The sequence below is a fragment of the Onychomys torridus genome, chromosome 1 (genome assembly GCF_903995425.1).
Source record: "Onychomys torridus chromosome 1, mOncTor1.1, whole genome shotgun sequence".
Lineage (NCBI taxonomy): Eukaryota > Metazoa > Chordata > Mammalia > Rodentia > Cricetidae > Onychomys > Onychomys torridus.
Window position 1 is genome coordinate 76,511,395 of NC_050443.1, and position 21,715 is coordinate 76,533,109.

Below are 21,715 nucleotides of genomic sequence, written 5' to 3' on the forward strand. Positions count from 1 at the left end.
TGCCAGCTCCCAAGTAACAACATGGAGACTTATTAATTATGAAAGCTTGGCCTTAGCTTGTCCCACTACCTCTTATAACTTAATTCACCCATTTATTTTAATCTACGATTTGTCACGTGGCTTGTTACCTCATTTCTCTACTGCTCATGCCGCTTTCTCCGAGAGGAATATTCTGCAACATTCTATCCCTGAACAGATTTACCAGGTACATTGTGTAGCTCACAGATGGAAAAGGGGGTGCTGGGAGATGTACTGATACAGGACCTTTATTTGTACATGCAAGGAGTTTGGACTTCAGGCATGGTTTATTAAGCATTTTAACAGTATTGTTTGTGAGCCTGGAGAGATGACTTGGTGATTGAGAGTCCATATTATTTTTGCAGAAGATCCTAGTTCAGTTCCCCAGCTCATAAACTGCTTGTGAGTATTCCAGTTCCAGGAATCCAGTGCCCTCTTGTGGCCTCCATGGGCTGGCTGGCTCTCTCTCTCTCTCTCTCTCTCTCTCTCTCTCTCTCTCTCTCTCTCTCTCTCACACACACACACACACACACACACACACACACACACACACAATTAAAAATAAAATCCAGCTTCCTGAGAGTGCACAGTAGGGTTGGTCGATGGGTCGGCCAGCTGTGAACCGTCAAACTAGGCCCGAGACTGGAAGTGACATGGAGGTGGGGGCGGAGGCTGTCCACGCCGACTGCACTCTGTTTGTGGACAACCTGGAGACCAGGGTGACGGAGCAGCTCCTCTTGGAGCTGGTCCACCAGGCTGGGCCAGTAATCAAGGTGAAAATCCCCAAGGATAAGGACGGCAAACTGAAACAGTTCGCATTTGTGAATTTCAAACACCAAGTGTCTGTTCCTTATGCCATGAATCTTCTCAGTGGAATCAAAGTTTTCGGGAGGCCTGTCAAAATTCAGTTTAGATCAAGAAGTAGTCACTCCTCAGGATGCCACTGTGTCATATCCCCAGCATCATGTTGGAAATTTAAGCTCTACCTCCACATCTCCTAACAGCTATGAAAGGATGGCGGTGGGTAATGTAACTCTGTCAGCACAGATGATCCAGGGGTCCTTCTCCAGAAGATTATCAGCGGCAAGCAGTGGTGAACAATGTTTTCAGACAGATGTCACAGGTTGGAAAATTTGGTTCTCCACATGCAGAGCAGTTCGCTATTTTCGCCATCAGGTCAATCACGCTCATAACTTTAACCAGTCTTGCAGCTCCCGGTGGTGCTAAGATGCACTGTCATTACAGCGTATAAGACAGAACTCTCACCCCTACCCAGGAGATTGACACTATAGCCGTGTGCAGCTCTGATCACGGGTCTGACTATCAGTACAGGAATCATGGCTGGAGCCATGGCTGTGATAACAGAGGGACAGTAGTAGAGGTGGGGAATGGCCTCTTCTCTAAGAAGCATTCCAAGGACATTGTTTACAGGGCCATTGTAGCCCCTTCTAATTAAGTCGCTCTGGAAGTACGCCTCACAATTTCCTGCCTGTCTTTGGGGGAAGAAGTTGTTTTAAACCAGCAGCAGTGTCATTGAGAACGGCAGCGCCACATTGTTACTTTAATTACCTTCCCTCAGCCTATAATCCCAGCACTCGGGAGGCAGGGCCAGGCGGATCTCAGTGAGTTGGAGGCCAGCCTGGTCTACAAATGGAGATCCAGGAAAGGCACTAAAACTACACAGAGAAACCCTGTCTCGAAAAAAAAAAAATTTTACCTTCCCTCGGGGTTTCAGAAGAAGAAGGATTTTATACAAGAGAACGGGCCACCATTCCAGTCATTTCAGCCAGGAAAGATGAGTTGTATAAATTGATTTATTATAAAGCAAATATTTTAATTATCTAACCCTTTTGTGCTGCAGGAAATTTCTTGGTAATGAAATTGTTTTGGTGTATATAATTGCAAACATCCAAGTTGGTAGTCTGAAATGCTCTCTGCATTTTATTAATAAATGAGAAAATAGGACTTCTCAGTATTCCATTTTATTAACAGTTCATTTAAGACAGTTTATTGGTTTTGCTTGGGGATAAATCATATTTTCTAACTCAGAATTTAAGTACAAATTCTGTGGTATGCTCTTGAATTTTACCACAATTGAACATACATTATAAATCTATACTAGTTCATTCTAAGAACTTTAAAATTCTTTCATTAAATTGTATTTGATGTATGACTAGTCACTCAGGAAGTTAAATATCAACATGTATATTTTTACATGAAAAGACAGTGTTGATGAAAATTCTTTTTAGAGGAACAATGATGTTAATACACAGATAAAATGGCAAAATGTTTCCTGGCAAGGATTATAATTTTGAAATTTTGTTTAACAAAACTTCCATGTTTCAAGATCCTGTTGCTCATTCACTGCAAATTAAGAATTTATTCTGTGAAAAATCTTTATACCACAGCATTTATACTATGTTCTTTTTTTTTGGTTTTTTTTTTTTTTTTTTGTTTTTCGAGACAGGATTTCTCTGTAGCTTTGGAGGCTGACCTCGCTTTGGAGGCTGGCCTCAAACTCACAGAGATCTGCCTGCCTCTGCCTCCCGAGTGCTGAGATCTTTTTAAATATATTAAATACATAAAAATAAAAAACAAAAATTAAAAAATCCTTTTTAAGATCTTATTTATAAAAATGATGTATGTATTTTTTTTCTTCAGGTAGACTGGTCAGTTATGTTGAATTCCTTGGTGTGAGCCAAGAGACAGGAGAGGAAGGCCCTTTCCTTCCTCCCTTTCCTCGTCTTCTAACTAGCTTTCCTTGCTAGGATGAGGCCTCCATCCTCAGCCCTCAGTTGTTTATGTGCTGACACAGGATCTCCCTGTGTTTGTCAGGCTGGCCCGTTTTTGTTACTGTTTCTAAGGAAAGATCTAGTGTTGCCTAGGCTGACCATGAACGTACTATGTAGCTGAGAATACTCTTGAACTCTGAATCAACCTGTTTCCACTTCTTAGGTGCTGAGACTATAAATATGTATCACTATGTAAATTTCTTCTCAGTTTTTTACTTTAGAAAAATCAGAGCTGGACAGTTGTCTTTGTTTGGGTTTTTATTGATGTGAAAAGACACCATGACCATGGCAACTCTTTTTTTTTTTTTTTTAAAGATTTATTTATTTATTTATTATGTATACAGTGTTCTGCCTGCATGTATGTCTGCAGACCTGAAGAGGGCACCAGATCTCATTGCAGATGGTTGTGAGCCACCATGTGGTTGCTGGGAACTGAACTCAGGACCTCTGGAAGAACAGTGCTCTTAACCTCTGAGTCATCTCTCCAGCCCAGACCATGGCAACTCTTATAAAGGAAACATTTAGTTGTGGTGGCTGGCTTACAGTTCAGAGGTTCAGTCCATCATTATGGGGAACATGGGCAGCATGCAGGCAGACATGGTGCTGGAGCTGAGAGTCCTACATCTTCATAGGCAGTCAACTGTCACACTGAGTGAAATTTGAGAAAAGAGACCTCAGAGCCCACCTTTACACTTCCTCCAACAAGACCACTCCTCCTAATAGTGCCACCCCTTTTGGGGGCCATTTTCTTTCAAACCACCACAAGAGTGGTGATAAGGTTAGTCCCAGCACTCAGGAGGCAGAGGCAGGTGGATCTCTGAGTTCAAGTCCAGTCTGGTCTACATAGTGAGTTTCAGGACAGCCAGGATTACACAGAGAAACCATGTCTTGGAAAAATAAATCAGGCAGGTGAGATGGTCCAGTGTGTAAAGGCACACGTCACCAAGCTTGACAACCTCCATTTGGTCCCCACATGAAGGGTCAAAGTAGAGAACAAACTCCCAAAAGTCATCATGTCCACTCCAGGAGCGCCCTGGCACATGTGCATATGCACATACATCTACTAGATAAACGTCAAAAAAAATTAAGTCTGAGATTGAGGCCCAGAGGATTGTGGGAGTGGTGTGAGGGTAGGGGAGGTGAGCCGTCCTCCCAGAGCCCCTTACACCCAAGTGTGTGTTCAGGAATATGTGTAATAGGGTACGTGTGTGTGTGTGTGTGTGTGTGTGTGTGTGTGTGTGTGTGTGTTTAGTAGTTTATTCAGAATTCTTTCTGGAGAATTTTTTGGTGGCTTTCATTCTTTTGGTGTATTTTAAAAATGAACACTGTGGTAAAAAGCAAAGCAAAACAACAATAAGAAGTCACTCTGCAAGCCGGGGGTGCTGATACACACCTCTGATCCCAGGCAGAGCAAATATATAGAAGGAGAAATCTGAGAAAAAAGGAGCCAGAGAAGGAGGAAGACTCCAGGAGCCAGCCACCCAGCTACGCAGCAAGCCACAAAGTAAGAGAGAAAGGTATACAAAAAATAGAGAAAGGTAAAAAAGCCCAGAGGCAAAAGACAGACTGGTTAATTTAAAGTTAAGAAAAGCTGGCAAGAAACAAGCCAAGCTAAGGCCAAGCATTCATAATTAAGAATAAGCCTCCGTGTTGATTTATTTGGGAGCTGGGTGGCAGGCCCATCAAAAAAGCAAAAACAACAATATTCTAATACATGTTTTCTCAAATAATTTTTACTTGAAAAAATTTATTTAAAATTCAGTTTGGGTTTTTTGTTGTTGTTGTCAGGAACAATTCTCTTGGTGGGGTAAAAGTGAGCAGAGCTGTAGAGGGCTCTAATCCCAGCACTCAGCGGGGAGAGGCAGGAGGCTTACCACTAGTTTGATGCTCACATGGTCTAAACAGCAAATTCCAGGCCAGTTAAGTGCTACAGAGAGACATGGAAAGACCCCATCTCAAAAACAAAACCAAGTGTGTCTGCCTGCCCCAGTGACCGTGCCACCAGGCCTCACTGACAGTCCCAGTCTTTTGTTAGGTAGAAGTTAGCGGTGGGTGCTGGAGCCATGGAAAGGGCCGCCTTCCTCCTTTCCTTACGACAGGATAATTAGCTAGCAGGCTCTGTGGGGACAAATAAAAGAACATGAGCAAATCTCAAGAAGGAATAAGTAACTTCCAGTTCAAACCAGTGCTGAGCAAAGATACAGGGGAAAGAAAACCATTTAAACTTCTCATTATAGGACTGATACAACGGTTAGGTAGACTCCCAGACCCTCCATATAGCCTCCTTTTCCCTCCCCCACCCAAGGTCTGCACACGCTGATGCAACTGTATTGCTTTTGTCTATTATTTGTTTATATATTTATTTTAAAAGATTTTTTTAGACGGGGGCTCATGTACCCGAAGATGGCCATCCTGCTTGCCGTTGCTAGGGTTACGAGTCACATACGACTATGCTTTCAATGGGGCTTCACTCACACACACTGATGCTTTTCTCTGTGGTCTCCCTGATTTTTCTCAAAGTGAGCACAAAAATGGGGGAACATTCCCACAATTTACTCTGAGCTGGTATTTAGCACTCAGGTCTTTTTCTTTGTTTTTTGGGTTTTTTGTTTTGGGTGGTGTGTGTGTGTGTGTGTGTGTGTGTGTGTGTGTGTGTGTGTGTGTCTTGAGACAAAGTTTCTCTATAACTGCTCTGGCTGTCCTGGAACTTGCTTTGTAAACCAGGCTGGCCTAGAACTCCCACAGATCCGCCTACTGGGATCAAAGGTGTACACCACTACCCCTGGCTAGCACTCAAGTCTTCAATGCATATATATCAGTATTGACCTATGGTTTAGTGAACATTCTTCTGGATAAAATGCTAAATGCCACCAATAAATTGACAGAACATGAAGACATTTTAGTTCAGTATCAGGAAGGGCTTTTGAAAGGAGCTGCTCAAATGTGGAAATGTCCCTTATTCTAGGAAGGTGAGCAGAGACTAGGCAATTGCTTGACAGAACGTTATAGATACCTTCTTTCTTTCACTCCTTAATCCTTTAGGGAACACTCCCCTCAACCATGTACATAAATCTGAAGGCCCTAAGGGAATCATTTTAGCAGACTATCACCAGAACTGAACCTCAAGGATAGGTTAAATGATCCACTCCAGGCCTTCTCTGAATACTTTGTTGCTGACCGTACCTTAATTTTAGGCTTTCGAGAGCGTAGAAAAACTATAAATGAACGGTTGGAACCCAGAAAGCTAGCTTTTATGGAATTCAATAAACTATCCGTCACTACCACTTGTGGGTGTTCGTTGAATGCAATCTTTCTGAAGAGCCATGGAGCGGGCAGATGAGGGAGAACTGGGCAAAAATAAATATCAATGTCTCCTAGTCTTTGCCCACGTTGGGTCATTTACTGTATCCCTGGACTGGATTGGCATCTGGCCTCCAAACCCCCTCAGCCTTAGCGGCAGCCTTCACGGATTATGGGCCACTTAGTTACCCGGAACCTCGTGTGCAGGTGTCCCTAGGGCTGCACGCGCGGGGAAGCTTTTGGGCGCTGCACCGCCGTACGCTATGCCCTTCAGCCCGGAGCTCGGAGGAGAACGCTATCGGTGGCGGCGGTCGCCGTCGTGGTTGTTCTTATAGTTGGAGTCTTGAGGTCAGACCTCACGTAGAACCGGCATCAATATGATGACCGGACGGCCGGGCCACGAGCCCTTCACGTTTCTGCCGGATCAGGCCCGGAGCCTGCCCCCGCCCAAGCTGAACGACCCGCGGCTTGTCTACATGGGCTTCCTGGGCTACTGCACCGGCCTGCTGGATAACGCGTTGTCGAGGAGGCCTGTGTTGCAAGCAGGTGAGGGCTGAGTGGACGGGAGCCCCGGGGGAGGGGCTGGGGGCTGCCCGCCATGGTCCACCCCCGGATCCGTGCTTTGCCGGCCCTTCCTGCCTAGCTGGAGCTCCTCAGAACCGAACCAAACCAGATTAAAGGAACCCAAGAGCGGCACGGCAGGGAATTCTAGACCCCACAGTTAGTTCGCGCTGTACTTCGTGCTTAAACTGTTGCACATTCCATGCTGTCACACTTAGGAGCGTGATGGCTGTAGGTCTAAAAAAAAAAAAAAAAGGACATGGGAAAGACATGGTTAAAACAGCTTGCCACGGTCACATGACTAAGGAGTTAGGGAGCAGAGCTTGCATCAGTGTGTGTTCAGCAGAACCAGCGCTTCACAGACTTGAAGCATGCAAGAATAGGGATCCTGTTAAAATACTAGTGTGATTCATAAGTCTGGGGAAGGGGCTAATGTGTGCAAACTCCCAGACTCTGCAGAGTGTCAATAAACTAGCAAGCCTTATATTCTAGTGTGTCACTGGCTTTCAGGTCAAGATTGATTATGGCTGACACAATGCTAAGAACTGTAGAATCCCGAAGACAGAGAAAGAAAGAAACCAACACACTAACTTTGGGTGTCTTTGAACTTTGTTATATTTATTATTTGTGTGTGGGTATGTGAAGGACAGATGACAGCGTGAGATGGACAGAATCTTTTTTTGTTTGAGGCCAGCCTGGTCTACAGAGTGAGACTCTTTCTCCAAAACGAAAAAGAACATATGCTTTGCGGTGTGACACTATCTCTACCCTACTAGTGATTTAATTCCAAGGAAATTTTCTATCTCTGTAAGAAACAAAATGGTTTGTACACAGCACTTAGGACTGGAAGTCTGACCTTCTGAATTCCTTGAACATCCTGTATTGCTTTTGGAGATGGTGGTGTTGAAGACTGTGTGCATTACTGAACACAAACTTTGTTGGTCTAGCTCAGTATTCTTAAACCTTTCCCACTCATAGCATGCTTTGCCCAAGAAATTTTTAAGTAACCCCCAATGTATAGGGGGGTTTTGGTTTTGGTTTTGGTTTTGTCTTTTGATTTGTTTTTTTTTTTTTTTTTTTGAGACAAAAATCTCAGTATGAGACTAGGCTGGACTGGAACTCAGAGAAATTGACCTGCCTCTGCCTCCCAAGTGCTGGGATTAAAGTGCTCACCACAACAGCCAGGTGATTTTTTTTAACTAGGTGTGTGATGTAGTGGCTGGGCACTACAATAACCAGTGCAGAGTGAGGGTAAAAGGTGACCAGGTGAAAGCTAGCAGGTGGCTCTGGACTGAAAGGGATAAACTCCCTGAAGGGGAGAATTACTTACCTAGAAGCATTGATGGACTCAGGGTCTGGATGTGGGAAAGAGGCTATAAAATGGAAGAGTACTCAACTGTGGTGAAGAGTCCTGCCGTTCTCTGTGAGGGAGAAAGGTAGAAAGAGGAAAGAATGGAAGTACCAGTTCCAACCTGGGCTGGGGGAGACCCTGGTTGTGGGGCGGGCAATGTTCTCTGAGATGTAACATAAAAATGAAATTCTTTATGCACTTTGACTGATTTTTACTTTGGGGATTTGTCAATTACAGGTCTGCATCGCCAGCTTCTATTAGTTACTTCCTTTTACTTTGTTGGATATTATTTTTTAAAACGTCAAAACTATTTGTATGCTGTGAAGGACCATGACATGTTTGGGTATATGAAATTACATCCAGAAGATTTTCCTGAAAAAGGTATTTCATGTTCATTGAAAAATGAAAAACCTCTTTGTTTACTGTGTCTCATTTTTCCTGGTTACTGTTGTCTACGGCTTCGGGTACTGTCTGGTTGTATGGACTCCATCCCGTATCTTCTTTGTAGACCAGAAGAGTCCATATAAAATGTCTTTTCTAAGAACTGTCCATTCTGAATGGCCCCTTCTCACCACCTAGTCACATTCCAAGGCCCCACAACTTCTTTTGGGGGGGATTGTTTTTTTGAGACAGGGTTTCTCTGTGTAACAGCTCTGGCTGTCCTTGAACTCGCTCTGTTGACCAGTCTGGACTCGAACTCACAGAGGTCCACTTGCCTCTGCTTCCCAAGTGGTGGGATTAAAGGTATATGCTACCACTGCTCAGCAGGACCCTATCCCTTAATACCATAGCTTTGACAACTGAGCTTCAACATGAATTATGGGAGACCCAACATCAGCAGGGTTTCCATCAATAAGGTGAATTGTTTTTATCTTTTTTTAATTTACTTATATCATCATCATTATCGTTTATATGTATGTATGTATGTATGTATGTATGTATTATATATATATATGGATGTTTTGCCCGTGTGTGTGTCTGTGCACACACAGAAGAGGATGTTGGATCCTCTGGAACTGGAGTCACAGACAGTCATGAGCAGCCTGTGCTCCTGACTGCTGAGCCTAACTCTCCACCCTAACCTTTATCTGTTTATTTTTGAATGCTGAGGAATAAGCCTGGGACCTCATACACACTCAGCAAATGTTCCACTCCTGAGCCACATCCCTAGCTCAAGAAATAGAAGTTTTAAAGTATAACTTAAAAATGAATCTTCCATGATTCTTCCACAGAGAAGAAGACTTACGGTGAAATTCTTGAGACATTCCATCCAGTGCGTTGAATTCTTCAAAGGCTCCTGTCTGTACCCCACAGCCTGAGTACTTTCTGGGTTTATGGAGTATCTCTCTGTGACAGCTGAAGTTTAGGTTAATCAGTGTAATTAAAGTTATTAGAAGTACTCTGCTTTTTTCCTGTTTCTGTTTATTTTAGTGTGTGTGTGCTTGTGCAAGTGCGTGCGTGTGTGTGTGTGTGTGTGTGTGTGTGTGTGTGTGCGCGCGCGCGCGCGCGCAGGTTTGTACACTGGAGTATCCAAGGCAGCCAGAAGAGGTGTCAAATGCCCTGGAACTGGAGTTTATATGGGTGCTTGTGAGCTGCCCAGTATATGTGCTTGGAACCGAATTCCCGTCCTTGCAAGAGCAGTAAACACTCTTAACTGCTGGGCCATCTCTCCAGCAAGGCTCTTTTAAAAAAATTTTTTTATGTATTTAGCTGGGTGTTGTACATACCTTTAATCCTAGCACTGGGGAAGTAGAAGCAGGTAGAACCCTATGAGTTTTTGGCCAGCCTGGTCTACATAGCAAGTTCCAGGTCAGCCAAGATTACATTGTGAGGCCCTGTTCCAAAAAACAACCAAAAATAAATAAATGAATATTTGTTTATTTGTTTGTATATTTGTTTTGGAGCTGCGTCTGCTATAACCCAGCTGGCCTGAAATGGCCTTGAACCCCTGGTCCTCCCACCTTTCCCCCCTAAGTTTGAAGGTTTCAGGTGTATGCTGCCATACTCATCCTGAGACAGAATTTTGCTGTGTAGTATAGGCTGACCTAAAACAGCAATCCTACTTCAGCCTCCCAAGTGCTAGAATTATAGGTGTATACCAGCACTCAGCCTGACTTCTGAGTCTTCGTTTTAATTTTTATTTATTCTTTTCTCATGCAATACATCCCGACTGCAGCTTCCCCTCCCTCCACTCCTCCCAGCCCTCACACCTACCCTCTTCCCCTAGATCCATTCCTCCACTGCTACACCCCCATATCCTCCTCAAAAAAGAACAAGCTTCCTAGGGACATCAATTGAACATGGCACAACAAGACCAGGCACAAACACTCACATCAAGGTTGCGTGAGGCAACCCAGTAGAAGGAAAGGGGCCCCCAAGAGCATGTGAAAGAGTCAGAGATACCCCCCAACTCCTACTGCCAGGAGTCACCAAAAACACCAAGCCAAAAGCCATAGCATATGCAGAGGACCTAGAAGACCCATGCAAGCTGTGATTGCACTATAGTCTCTGTGAGCCCCTATGAGCCCTGCTTAGTTGATTCTATGGGCTGCGTTCTGGTGTCCTCCATCTCTCTGGCTCCTCCAATTCCTCCTTCCCTTCTTTGAATCCTTGTTGTTGGTTTTTTCAAGACAAGGTTTCTCTGTGTAACAGCTGAGGCTGTCCTGGAACTCACTTTGTAGACCAGGCTGGTCCCAAACTTGCCTGCCTCGGCCTCCCGAGTGCTGGGATTAAAGGTGTGCTTTACCACCAACCCACTGAACCTTTGTTATTTTTTGTTTGTTTTTTTAAGAAAACTGGTTCATTATTTAAAAAAATCATTTTGGCTAGGCATGGTAGTGTACACTTTTAATTACAGTGTGTGTGTGTGTGTGTGTGTGTGTGTGTGTGTGTGTGTGCGCGCGCGCGGAGGGGGTAGGGGAGAGAGAGAGAGAGAGAGAGAGAGAGAGAGAGAGAGAGAGAGAGACTTGTATTTACCATGACATGTGTGACTCTCAGGGCCTCTTTCCAGGAGTCAGATTTCTTCCACCAGCTGAGACCCAGGGATTGAACTCAGGTCATCAGGCTTATTGTCAAGTGCCTTTACCCATAGATCTACCCACTTCCTTGGCCCCTAATTCTCCCATTTTTAAGACATCAGAAAGACTTAAACGTATTTTGCATTTATTTATCAGAGAAGAATTTGCAGGAATCCTTTCTTCTATTATATGGGTCCTTGGGATAAAACTCAGGTTTCTAGGCTTGGCAGCAAGTACCTTTAACCCCTAAGCCATCTTGCCAGCCCATTTGAAAGATTTTTTTTAAAGACTCATTTTTATTTTATGTATTTTGTTGTTTTGGTTTCATGTGTGTCTGTGCACAGAGCGAGCACCCTCAGAGCGAGCACCCTCAGAAGCAGGAAAGGCTGTCGGATCCCTTCAACAGGGATTACAGGTTGGGTTTTTTTTGTGTTTTTGTTTTGTTTTGTTTTGTTTTTAGCTGAGGAAGGGATTACAGTTTTGAGCTGCATTGTAGGTGCTAGGGATCCGATTGGTTCCTCAGGAAGAGCAGCCTGTGCTCAGGGCTCTTAAAAACTGAGTCACCTCTCTAGCCCCCTCCCTCCAGTTAAAATATTTTTTTAAATTATGTATTTTTATTTTATGTACATTGGTGTTTTGCCTGCATGTATGTCTGTGTGGGGGTGTCAGATCTTGGAGGTATAGACAATTGTGAGCTGCCATGTGGGTGCTGGGGATTGAACTCCAATCCTCTGGAAGAGTAGCCAGGGTTCTTAACATCTGAGCCATCTCTCCAGCCCCCTGAAATATTTTTTGAACAATTTATTAGTGAATGTCAGTACAGACCTTTCTTTTTCATATTAATTAATTTGCTTCTTTTATCTGTGGGTGTTTTGCCTGCATGTATGTATGCAGTGTGTGCACAGGCCAGAAGAGGGCCCTGGGTCCCCTTAGAACTGGAGTTACGGTTAGTGGTTAGCTGTGGTGATATATTGTGTACCCTCATAAGCTTGCCTGAGGATCAGAGGACAGAGCCAGCCACTAGATTAGACATAGAGGTCAGGCAGTGGTGGCACACACCTTTAATCCTATCACTTAGAAGGCAGAGATCCATGTGGATCTCTGTAAGTTCAAGGCCACAGTGGGCTACATGAAATTGATCCAGTATAGGAGAGAAATAGAGCCAGGCAGTGGTGGCACACACCTTTAATCCCAGCACTTGAGATCTCATGCCTTTTCTTGGGAAGCACACACCCCTTTAATCCCAGGAAGTAATATGGCAGGGCAGAGAAAGGTATATAAAGCATGAGGAAACACTCACTCTCTTTAGGCTGAGGATTTTGTAGAGGTAAGAACTAGTGGCCGGCTGCTCTGCTTCTCTGCTCTCCAGGCAGGTTTATTAGGGTACACAATATATCATCACAGCCACTGTGTGGGTGGTGGGAATTGAACGCTGGTCCTCTGGAAGAGCAGCCGGCCAGTGTTCCTAGCTGCTATTCTATCTCTTCAGCCCCTAGTTGAAATATTTTTAAGTTTAGAGGCTGTGGATATATCTCAGTAGAGTATATACACAGTAGAACATTTTCTAGCAGCTGTGAGGCCCTGATTTCATTCCTAGAAATACAAAAAATAAAATAGGAGAACTAGTATGTGGATCAGATTTGGCTTACTGCTGATAAAGTTATGAGGAGGGTTATGTGTGTGTGGGTGGGGGGCAAGGTCTCTAGTCCAAGATGGCTTTGAACTCACAACGTAGTCGAAGATGACCCTAAACTTCTGTTCCTCTGCCTCGACCTCCCCAGTGCTGTAGTTATGGGTGTGCCATACATACAGCACCCAATTTATACAGTGTTGGGGACTGAAGCCAGAACTTCAAGCATGCTGGGCAAGAACTCTACCAACTGAGCTTTATCTGAAGCCCCAGTGCTGATAAAGTTTTATTAGAAAGCTGTATGTGGCTGCTTTACTGCTGTAACCACAGACTTGAATAGTTGTGACAATTTTGCTTTGTAAAGCCTGCTATGGTATCGGACCCTTCACCAGCATTCCCCTGCTCCTCCCTCTGGTGCAAGGAAGGTACAAAACAAGTGAGATTATGAAGGGTTTGGGTCACACAAAGAGATTTCAACCTGATCCTAATAAGTTCTGGGGTAAATAAAACCAAGGTGTTTTCTTTGGTTTGGGTTTGGGATTTTATGAGACTTCATTCCTATGTAGCCCAGCTGACGTTGTACTTTTGATCTCCAGCCTCAGTTTGTCCAAGCGCTGTGGTTAAGGTGTCATCATTCTTGGCTCACCAAAGGGTTTTTATTTACATTTTATGTTTAGGGTGTGTGCACATGCCATGTCGAGTGTGTGGGAGCCGGTTCTCTCCTTAGGTGAGTTCGAGGGATCAAACTCCAGGTCTTCAGGCTCAGTGGCAAGCATCCTTACCCACTGCTCCATCTTGCCAGGCCCCCTCAAACATTTTTAATGAGAACAACGTGTTTGTATTTCTGAGCTCTCTCTGTAACAATACAGAGTGGGGTTTGGGCAGATTCAACAGGATGGATAGTTTGACAAAGCTTTGCGCCTGGATGGATCATGCTGGAAAAGACAGCTCAGTAGCTACCATAGTCTGTTGAAACATGGCCAGGAGAAGACCACACCTAGCAGGCAGAAGGTGTTTGTTGATCCAGGGTCTTATGTAGCTTGGGCTCTCCTGGAACTCACAGAGATCCACCTGCCTCTGCCTCCAGAGAGACAATTCTTTACGGTTCATCAAATCCAAACGCTGCTCAGACCCTTTTTGCGTTATAGACCTATATATAATCAGATTAGATTTTAGAGGTGAATAAAATCGGTAGGTACTTGATTTCAAATTAGCTAACAGTATGGATAGAACAAATTGTTTCTGGGCCGATGAATTTGGTGCCTGCGAGTGTACTTGTGGAAATTATATTAGAGAAAGTGCTTTTAAAAAAGTATCTCCGGGCGGTGGTGGTGCACACCTTTAATCCCAGCACTCAGGAGGCAGAGCCAGGTGGATCTCTGTGAGTTCGAGGCCAGCCTGGGCTACAGAGCGAATTGCAGGAAAGGCAAAAGCTACACAGAGAAATTCTGTCTCGACAAACAAAACAAAGAGGGTTGGGGATTTAGCTCAGCGGTAGAGTGTTTGCCTACCAAGCGCAAGGCCCTGGGTTCGGTCCTCAGCTCTGGAAAAAGAAGAAAAAAGTACCAACACGCCATGTTTTTTTCTTTTTAATTGTTACTGCAATAAATAGGTTTATAGTTCACCTGTGCTCAGCCTCATCAATGGTCATCAGATCCAACAGGGTGAGTAGCTCATCCCACGCACTCAACTACCTCAGCCCCCTTCGGGAAGTGAAAAGCAAGAGCTACGTGCTACGTGCGGCATGTCCTCCAAGGAAGCGAGGGGAACCGCCAACTGTTGGAATGTCAGCACAAGCCACGTGAGGTAGATACAGCACCCTGTTTTATGCGTGAGGGGATTTGGGCTCCAGGGGATGAAGAACTTGAGACGCGGGGCACCAAATGACATCCAGGAGGTGGGGTGTGAACTTTGGCCATTGTAATACCGTCGCTTTCTACTGATCTTCGCCTCCTGAACCTCAATCACCACCTCAAACGGCTAAGGATGAGAAGTTGAAGCAAGCTGAAAGAAGAGAATGTCTTAAGGGTGGGCTTGCAACCGGGTCCACAAATGCCATCAGCGGGGGGTGGAGAAGCATGCCAGAGACACACGTCCTCTTCACTTCCGGCTGGGTCCAGGCCTTCCTTTCTGATCTCAAGGCTGAAGCACCGCTGAGCCCTCATTGGAGTCTTCCCTCTCTCGGGTAAAGCGATCTGCAGAATGTGGAAATGTTTACAAAGCCAGATGTCAAAAGAAACAAAGAATGTAATCAAGCCGGGCAGTGGCGGCGCACACCTTTAGTCCCAGCACTTGGGAGGCAGAGGCAGCCTACCGAGTGAGTTCTAGGACAGCCAGAGCAGTTACGCAGAGAAACGCTGATTATTGTCAGTTACATGATTCCATATGGTCATGAGTCAGAGTTTAGAAGCTCGTGGGTCTCGAGGGGCCAAGGCTCCTTCCGAGATCCCAGAACAAGGTAGTGTCAAAGCTTGGACTTGCAGCGCTCGTGGGAGTGGGGTACAGATGGAGGGTTCGCTCCTTTAGGCCAGTGGAAGGACTCTGGCCTCTGAGTGCCCCCTCTTCTGCAAAGATGTGGGTTTGAGAGGGCGACAGTAAAGCTGGTGAGAGCCTGTGGACGTTGTCTATAATTTCAAACAACTACTGTCCATGCTGGTGAAATAGAGGAAGACGGAAGTTCTAGTGTCACTGCGGGAAACTGCCAGCACGTCAAGCCTGAGGCGCCGAGGGCTATGGGAGCTGGGCTACTCCGGTCTTTCCTCTCCATCCCATTAAGCGAAGCTGAGAAGCGCAAGGCTCCAGAGAGGCCTAGGGTGCATAGTGGGCAATAGTGGAGCGAAGAGAGGAGCCTGGGTCTTTGAATTTGTGTCTCCATACTGCCTCCACGGATGAAAACCAGGTCAGAGGTGTTGGGCTGTTATGGTATACAAGTGCTGCTCTGGCCTCTAAAGCTGTTTGGTTAGTTGGAGAATATGGTTTCAACCACCTCTCCTGTCCCCAACTCCCATTTTCACCACAGGCTGCAGGCTGTATTGCTCTAGAGAGCACAAAACCGAGTCAAGCTGGGGTCCGCAGTTTGGGAGCTTATCTTACTTCTCAGTCTTCCAGCGTTTTCCATTTGTTTGATTGGTTGGATTGGTTTGGTTTGGGTTTTGAGACAGGGACCTGTGTAGCACTGGCTGATCTCAAGCGTGCCTTGTAGCCTAAGGTGGCCTTGAACTTCTGATCATCCTGCCTCTACCTCTCAAATGCTGGAATTACAGGCAAGCACCACCATGCCTAACAGGTCTCCAATGGCTTTCTATAAAAGGTAATTTAAAATATGTGGACTGGCAAGATGTCTCAGCTGCTAAGAACACTGGCAGCAAAATCCTGGGTGGCCTGACCTTGATCTCTGGAACCCTTGGTGGAAGGAGAGGCCTACTTCCAAAAGTTATCCTTCGGCACAGGAGCCTGCCTGTGCTTGCACACACATCATACACACACATCATACACACACAACAATAATAACTTCTCCCCACCCACCATGAGGGGTGCTGACGATCAAACCCAGGGTCTTTGGCTTGCTAGGCAAAGTGTTCAATGACTGAACTAAATCTCCAACCATTCGATAATAACAAAATTTTAACGTACTGGTAATTCATTAAATAATTAACATTAAAGTGATTTAAACACTGTTCAATTGCCAGTCATTACTTTACTACTATCCACGTGCAGTGAAGAAACAAGTGAGGAATCACAGTCGTTCCTCCTCAGCTCCCAACCCTTTGCTGCTCCGATGAGCCTCTCCTGAGGCTCCTGGCTGTCACCCAGCCTGGCTGTATTCAAGGAGCTCCTTGAAGGCAGCCTCAGGGGGAAAGGGAAGGAGGGCGGAGGCTGACAGGTGAGGTTTGAGGTGGAGAAAGGAAAACGGCTTGGAAAGTACCTGGAGCAGAGTTTCTGTTGGGTCCCTGAGGGAAGGGAGGCACGTTGATCCCCTGTCTTTCCAAAGGGACAGAATGAGTGTGATGGAAAGGCTCCTGAGCTCAAAGTCAGGCTGGTCCTGCTTTTTGTTTGTGTGTTTGTTTGTCTGCTTGGTTAGGTTTAGGAGTTTTGTTTGTTTGGGGTTTTTTGGGTTGGTTTGTTTTTGTTTTTGTTTTTGTTTTTTTGTTTTTTGTTTTTTTGGTTTTTTTTTTTTTGAGACAGAGTTTATCTGTGTAGCCCTGGCTGTCCTGGAATTTGCTCTATAGACCAGGGTGGCCTCAAACTCATAGAGATCTACCTGCCCTTGCCTTTGCCTCCTATGTACCAGCTCCTTATAATCATATTTTTAAAGAAGTTGACTTTGAAGTTGAGCATAATGGTTGAGCATGCCTTTAATCCTGGTACTTGGAGGCTGAGGCAGGAGAGACTCTGAGTTGTGAGACCAGCCTGATCTATATAGCAAGTTCTAGGACAGCTAGAGCTTTATAGAGAGACCCTGTCTTAAGAAGAAGAAGAAGAAGAAGAAGAAGAAGAAGAAGAAGAAGAAGAAGAAGAAGAAGAAGAAGAAGAAGGAAAGGAGGAGGAGGAGGAGGAGGAGGAGGAGGAGGAGGAGGAGGAAGGAGTTGTGGCATTGGGGTGGAGAGATGGCTCAGCAGGTAAAGGTCACTTTCTGAGCCTAGAGACCCGAGTTTGATCTCTGGAACCCAAGTTAAAGGTGAAAGGAGAGGACTTACTCCACAGAATTGTCCTGAGTTCCACACACATACAGAGCATTCTCTCTCATAGCACACATCACGTACACACACAGTATAATAGTAACTTTATAAAAAGACCAGGCAGATGAAGGTGCCTGCCACCAAGTCTGAGGATGAGAGTTCGATCCCTCAGACGCAAATGGTAGAAGGAATGGACCCCACAAGTTGTCCTCTGACCTTCCCATGTGTGCCGTGGCACACCCCCCACTTACATACACTAAAAAATAATAAATAGTTTAAAAGCTTTTAAAAAGTTGACCTTGAAAGCTGGACATGGTGGCACACATGTCCTTCAATCCCAGTACTCCGGAGGCAGAGGCAGGCAGATCTCTGTGAGGACAGCCTGGACTGTAGAGTGAGTTCCAGGACAGCCAGGAGAAACCCTGTCTGAGGGTGGGGGGGACGTTGACCTTGAGAACACACTCATTCCAGTCATAATCTACAAACATTCATATATTTACTAACAAATGCACAGCGCGTGCACACACACACGCACACACGCACGCGCGCACACACACACGCACACACGCACACTTGAGCGCCCACGTACTCAGGAGGGAAGTATTCATAAGCTACATTTCCATTCTCCGTAGGAGTTCACAGTCATTGCTTATCAATACTGGGTGAGAATGCTAGGGAGGCCAGTTCTGGGCCTTCCCACTTGACAGTCCCAATACCCTTGCCGTGAGAGTTCCCTGGCCTCCTCCTGCTGAAGTATAGCAGCATTCCTCTCCTCCCTCGGTCCCTTCCAGGATTATCACCCGCTAGCATGGCTGCATACCTTCCTCAGAGCTGGAGGCCTACGGGACCTGTCCCGTCATCTCCTGGTACTTCCGTGTCACCTCCTGGGCTTTCCGGGTAAGGTGGGTAAGGATGTGATGGAGGCTGGAGAAGTGCCGGTGAAACTGAGCTTCTAGGTCCAGCTCCCCCGAGATCCTGTCCTCTTCCGCCTCCTCTGCCTCGGCAGCGGCAGCTTCGTTCTCAGGGTCTCCGGCTTCGCTGCCCGCCGCCTTGGCCCGCCACTCCTCCCTCGGCAGCAGCCCGTGCTCCACTTCCACACAGATGGTCTTGAGCATGGTGAAGTAGGTATAGAGATCGGGGGCTCCCTCCTGGACTGAACCCCCGTGCCCACTCAGCTGCACGTCCCTCAGGAGGCTGGGGATCATCACCACCTGCTCCATGTTCCGCACCACAGCCGAGTACCGATCCATGACCATCAGCAGGCAGTTCTTGGGGTAGCGTTTAGTTAGCACTTGCATGGTTGCTTCCTCTCGCACAGAGTCCGGCAGACTGCCCTGGCACTATTTCTAGGCTTTTGAGCAGACAGCAGATTGATAGAATGCCAAGAGCCAGCCACTGGACCAACACAGCCCTGTTTTAAGCCAATCCCAGGGTTTGGTCCCCAGTGTCTGTATCAGGTGATCCATCTACCCAGAGACAAACCTGCCAGCCTTTCTGCTTGTCACTTCAGGTCTGCATGACTGCCTCAGTGAGAGGCCAGCTCTTCCTTCAGCAGCTTGCCCAGCCAGTTAAAGGGAAGCTTTGTCCCCTTGGCAGCCGGTACACTTGACTGCCGGCAATCAATAGTTCCTTGAGGTTACCTGAAGTCAAGTTGCCTCTTTGCTCCTTGCTTCCCTCCTAACGCCCACAGCTCACTTCTTCAATCTAGGAAACTAACTGGCTTGGAAAGGAACACAGGAACAGTACCCTGAAAAGGAACGGCTTGTTGCAAGGCAAAGCCCTGAAACCAGGGCCGGCAGTCCAGTCATAGTGGGTGTTGTCATGCTTAAGTCCTAACTGTCCTCTTTACAGGAGTACTTTTCCACCAAGCACCCGCCTTCAACAGAGCTGTTGGCAAGGACACATTAGCCCAGTACAGCCCATATCAGTCAGGAGTTAAAGACTCGTCATAGAACTGTTTCCTAAATTGAATTGGGAAAGAGCAGTTTTTCAAAATTAATGTGTTAAGTGAAAGAATTTGCCAGCTGTGATGACCGGAACCAATCATGCCAACTCTCGGGAAGCTGAGGCAGTGGGATCACCACCAGTTTGAGGCCAGCCTGGGCTAAATAATGAGTTCCAGGCCAGCATAGGCTACGAAGTAAAATCTGGCCTCAGAGAAAACCAAAACTAAAACCAAAAACAATTTCGGGTTTGGAGATGTAGCTCAGGAGTAGAATTCATAAACGTGCAGGGACTCTGCATGTGATCACATCACCACAAAAGATAATAAGTAAATAAACACACAGAGCTAAGTACATGAGGGTTTGATTGGTCGGTGTTTAAACATTTTATTTTATACATATGAGTGTTTTGCCTGTTTGTATGTCTGTGCACCACACAGTGCCCGGTGCCTGCAGAGGTCAGAAGAGGGCATCGGATCTCTGGAACTGGAGCTACAGAGGGTTGTGAGCCACTGTGTGGGTGCTGGGAATCAAACCCAGATCTTCTGAAAGAGCAGCCAATTCTTAACCGATGAGCTATCACCACAGCCCCTTTTAGAGGGTTTGGGGGGGGGAGGGAGGGAGGGAGAGAGAGAGAGAGAGAGAGAGAGAGAGAGAGAGAATGAGAATGTGATGTTCATGCTTGATGCCTACGGAAGCCAAAAGTAGTCTTGGATCCTCTGGAACTGGATTTACAGATGTTGTAAGATATCATGTAAGTGCTGAGAACTGAACCCGGGTCCTCTGTGAGAGATAAAAGTGCTCTTTTAAGTAAATGTTTTATTGATTAACTTCTAGCCCTATAGTCATGTGTTTTACACTTTCTGGAGAGAATTTCTTCCGATGCTCATGCTGAACATGGGTCCAACCTCAGGCCATGACGTAGGAGAGTGTCATCAGGACAGCTGCCCTGCAGCAAGACCCCCAGGCTCGAGCATGCTCCTATAAACCGAGAGGTTTGGAAATCTCCAGAGGAAGGAGGCCTTTGCAGCTTGGTTGTGTAACTCTTCTTGACCACATCCAGGTCCCTAAGGGCATTACCCTCTGCCCAGTGTCCAAGCCCAGGGCGCAAGGGAGAACTGGTAAACAAAGTGTTCTGTTGTGGTCAGGCCTGGGAGAGCTGCCTCCAGCGTGGTGTGGAGGACAGCCAGAAGGGCCCCTGCAACAGCTGCCTCCTGCCTCTTTCCCCAGTGACCAGGTCAGCCCTGGGTCTCTTCTGCAGCAGTTAAAAAACTCGAGGGTTAGTCTTTGCCATGACCTCCGCACCTTAGATTCAAGGGCGGAGGCTCCTCCAGGGTACCTGGCCCTCATGCCTCACGGTTTTGTTGTTTTGGTTTGTTTTTGGGGGGTGGGAGGGTTTGAGACAGGGTTTCTCTGTGTAGTCCTGGCTGTCCTGGAACTCACTCTGTAGACTAGGCCAAGTGCTGGAATTACAGGTGTGGCCTTCCTTGCCCAGTGTGCCTCACGGTTTATTCTGCCTCTGTGTGGATCTTTAAATCCCACCTGAAGCCAGCCTATTCCCAGACACATTTCTGGGTGTGAAGCAGAGGAACAGAGTAAGCAGGTGTGCTAGCAGGAAAGGGAAACAAGGTTAGCAATCAGGTGAGTAAATGAACTGAGTGCATGAACAGGCACAGAACACATGGGAACCACAGGAAGGAGTGAGAGGTGTCTGTCTGCATGACCAGAAATACCCAGACAGCAAACTACTGACCTAGACAGCCTTCAGGTCTCCACGACAGCCAGAAAGCCCTGGATAAAATGTGACCAGCCTGTGTTCACATCAGAAGACAGACTGAGCTGGGGCATAGCTCAGCTGGTAAAAGTCTTGCTGCATAGACATGAGGACCTGAGTTTGCTCGCCAGCACCTACATAAAAAGCCGGGTGTGGTGGGGTGCGCTTAGGATCCCGGCACTGAGAAGATGAAGACAAGAGACTCCTCGGGCTGGCAAGCCTAGCTGAATTGGTGATCCCCAGGTTACAGAGAGTCTCAGTCTCAAAGTGTGTGTGTGTGTGGGGGGGGCGTTCCTGAAGAATGGCACCCAAGGTTGAACTTTGACCTTTACATGCATGCATACATACATACACCCATACACATGCCCATGCATGCGTGTGTAAAGACAGACAGTAGTCTGAAGGCTGGATTCAGGCATTATAGCTCTAGAGAAAGAAAGGAGGCAGGAAGGGGGAACAGGGTCTTTTCAGGGGTACAGTGTTGCTACTTTAATAGATACCATATCTGATTCAGCTGGGCCAAGGCAGGCAAGAAGCCCTCTGAAAGGAAAGAAGTGTAGAAGCTGGCTTAGTCGTCTAGCTTCAGTTAATTTCCCCCGCCTTGGGCTGAAGAGATGCCTCTGTAGACAGAGCCCTTGCCTAACAACAGT

General features: G+C 46.3%; 2 protein-coding genes and 1 pseudogene across 2 annotated transcripts; 2 read left to right on the forward strand and 1 right to left on the reverse strand.

Moving 5' to 3' along the window:
- The first annotated feature begins 583 nt into the window (after positions 1-583).
- On the forward strand, positions 584-1,636 carry LOC118575810 (annotated as a pseudogene).
- Positions 1,637-6,341: 4,705 nt separating this feature from the next.
- Positions 6,342-9,424, forward strand: Ndufc2 (NADH:ubiquinone oxidoreductase subunit C2). Its single transcript, XM_036179885.1, has 3 exons — positions 6,342-6,656; positions 8,260-8,403; positions 9,255-9,424. The coding sequence occupies exons 1-3, from the start codon at positions 6,488-6,490 to the stop codon at positions 9,302-9,304; spliced, it is 363 nt and encodes a 120-aa protein (XP_036035778.1). The 5' UTR covers positions 6,342-6,487; the 3' UTR covers positions 9,305-9,424.
- Positions 9,425-14,242: 4,818 nt separating this feature from the next.
- Positions 14,243-18,852, reverse strand: LOC118587192 (thyroid hormone responsive). Its single transcript, XM_036192951.1, has 2 exons — positions 18,169-18,852; positions 14,243-14,864 (listed from the first exon to the last, which is right to left on the reverse strand). Exon 1 carries the CDS (start codon positions 18,644-18,646, stop codon positions 18,188-18,190), a length of 459 nt encoding a protein of 152 aa, XP_036048844.1. The 5' UTR covers positions 18,647-18,852; the 3' UTR covers positions 14,243-14,864; positions 18,169-18,187.
- Between the last annotated feature and the right edge of the window lie 2,863 nt (positions 18,853-21,715).

Coding starts and splice junctions, on each gene's coding strand:
- Ndufc2 (XM_036179885.1), top strand. CDS start 6,488: ATGATGACCGGACGGCCGGGCCACGAGCCCTTCACGTTTCTGCCGGAT. Junction 6,657..8,259: donor GAGGCCTGTGTTGCAAGCAG/GTGAGGGCTGAG, acceptor TGTCAATTACAG/GTCTGCATCGCCAGCTTCTA. Junction 8,404..9,254: donor AGAAGATTTTCCTGAAAAAG/GTATTTCATGTT, acceptor ATTCTTCCACAG/AGAAGAAGACTTACGGTGAA.
- LOC118587192 (XM_036192951.1), bottom strand. CDS start 18,646: ATGCAAGTGCTAACTAAACGCTACCCCAAGAACTGCCTGCTGATGGTC.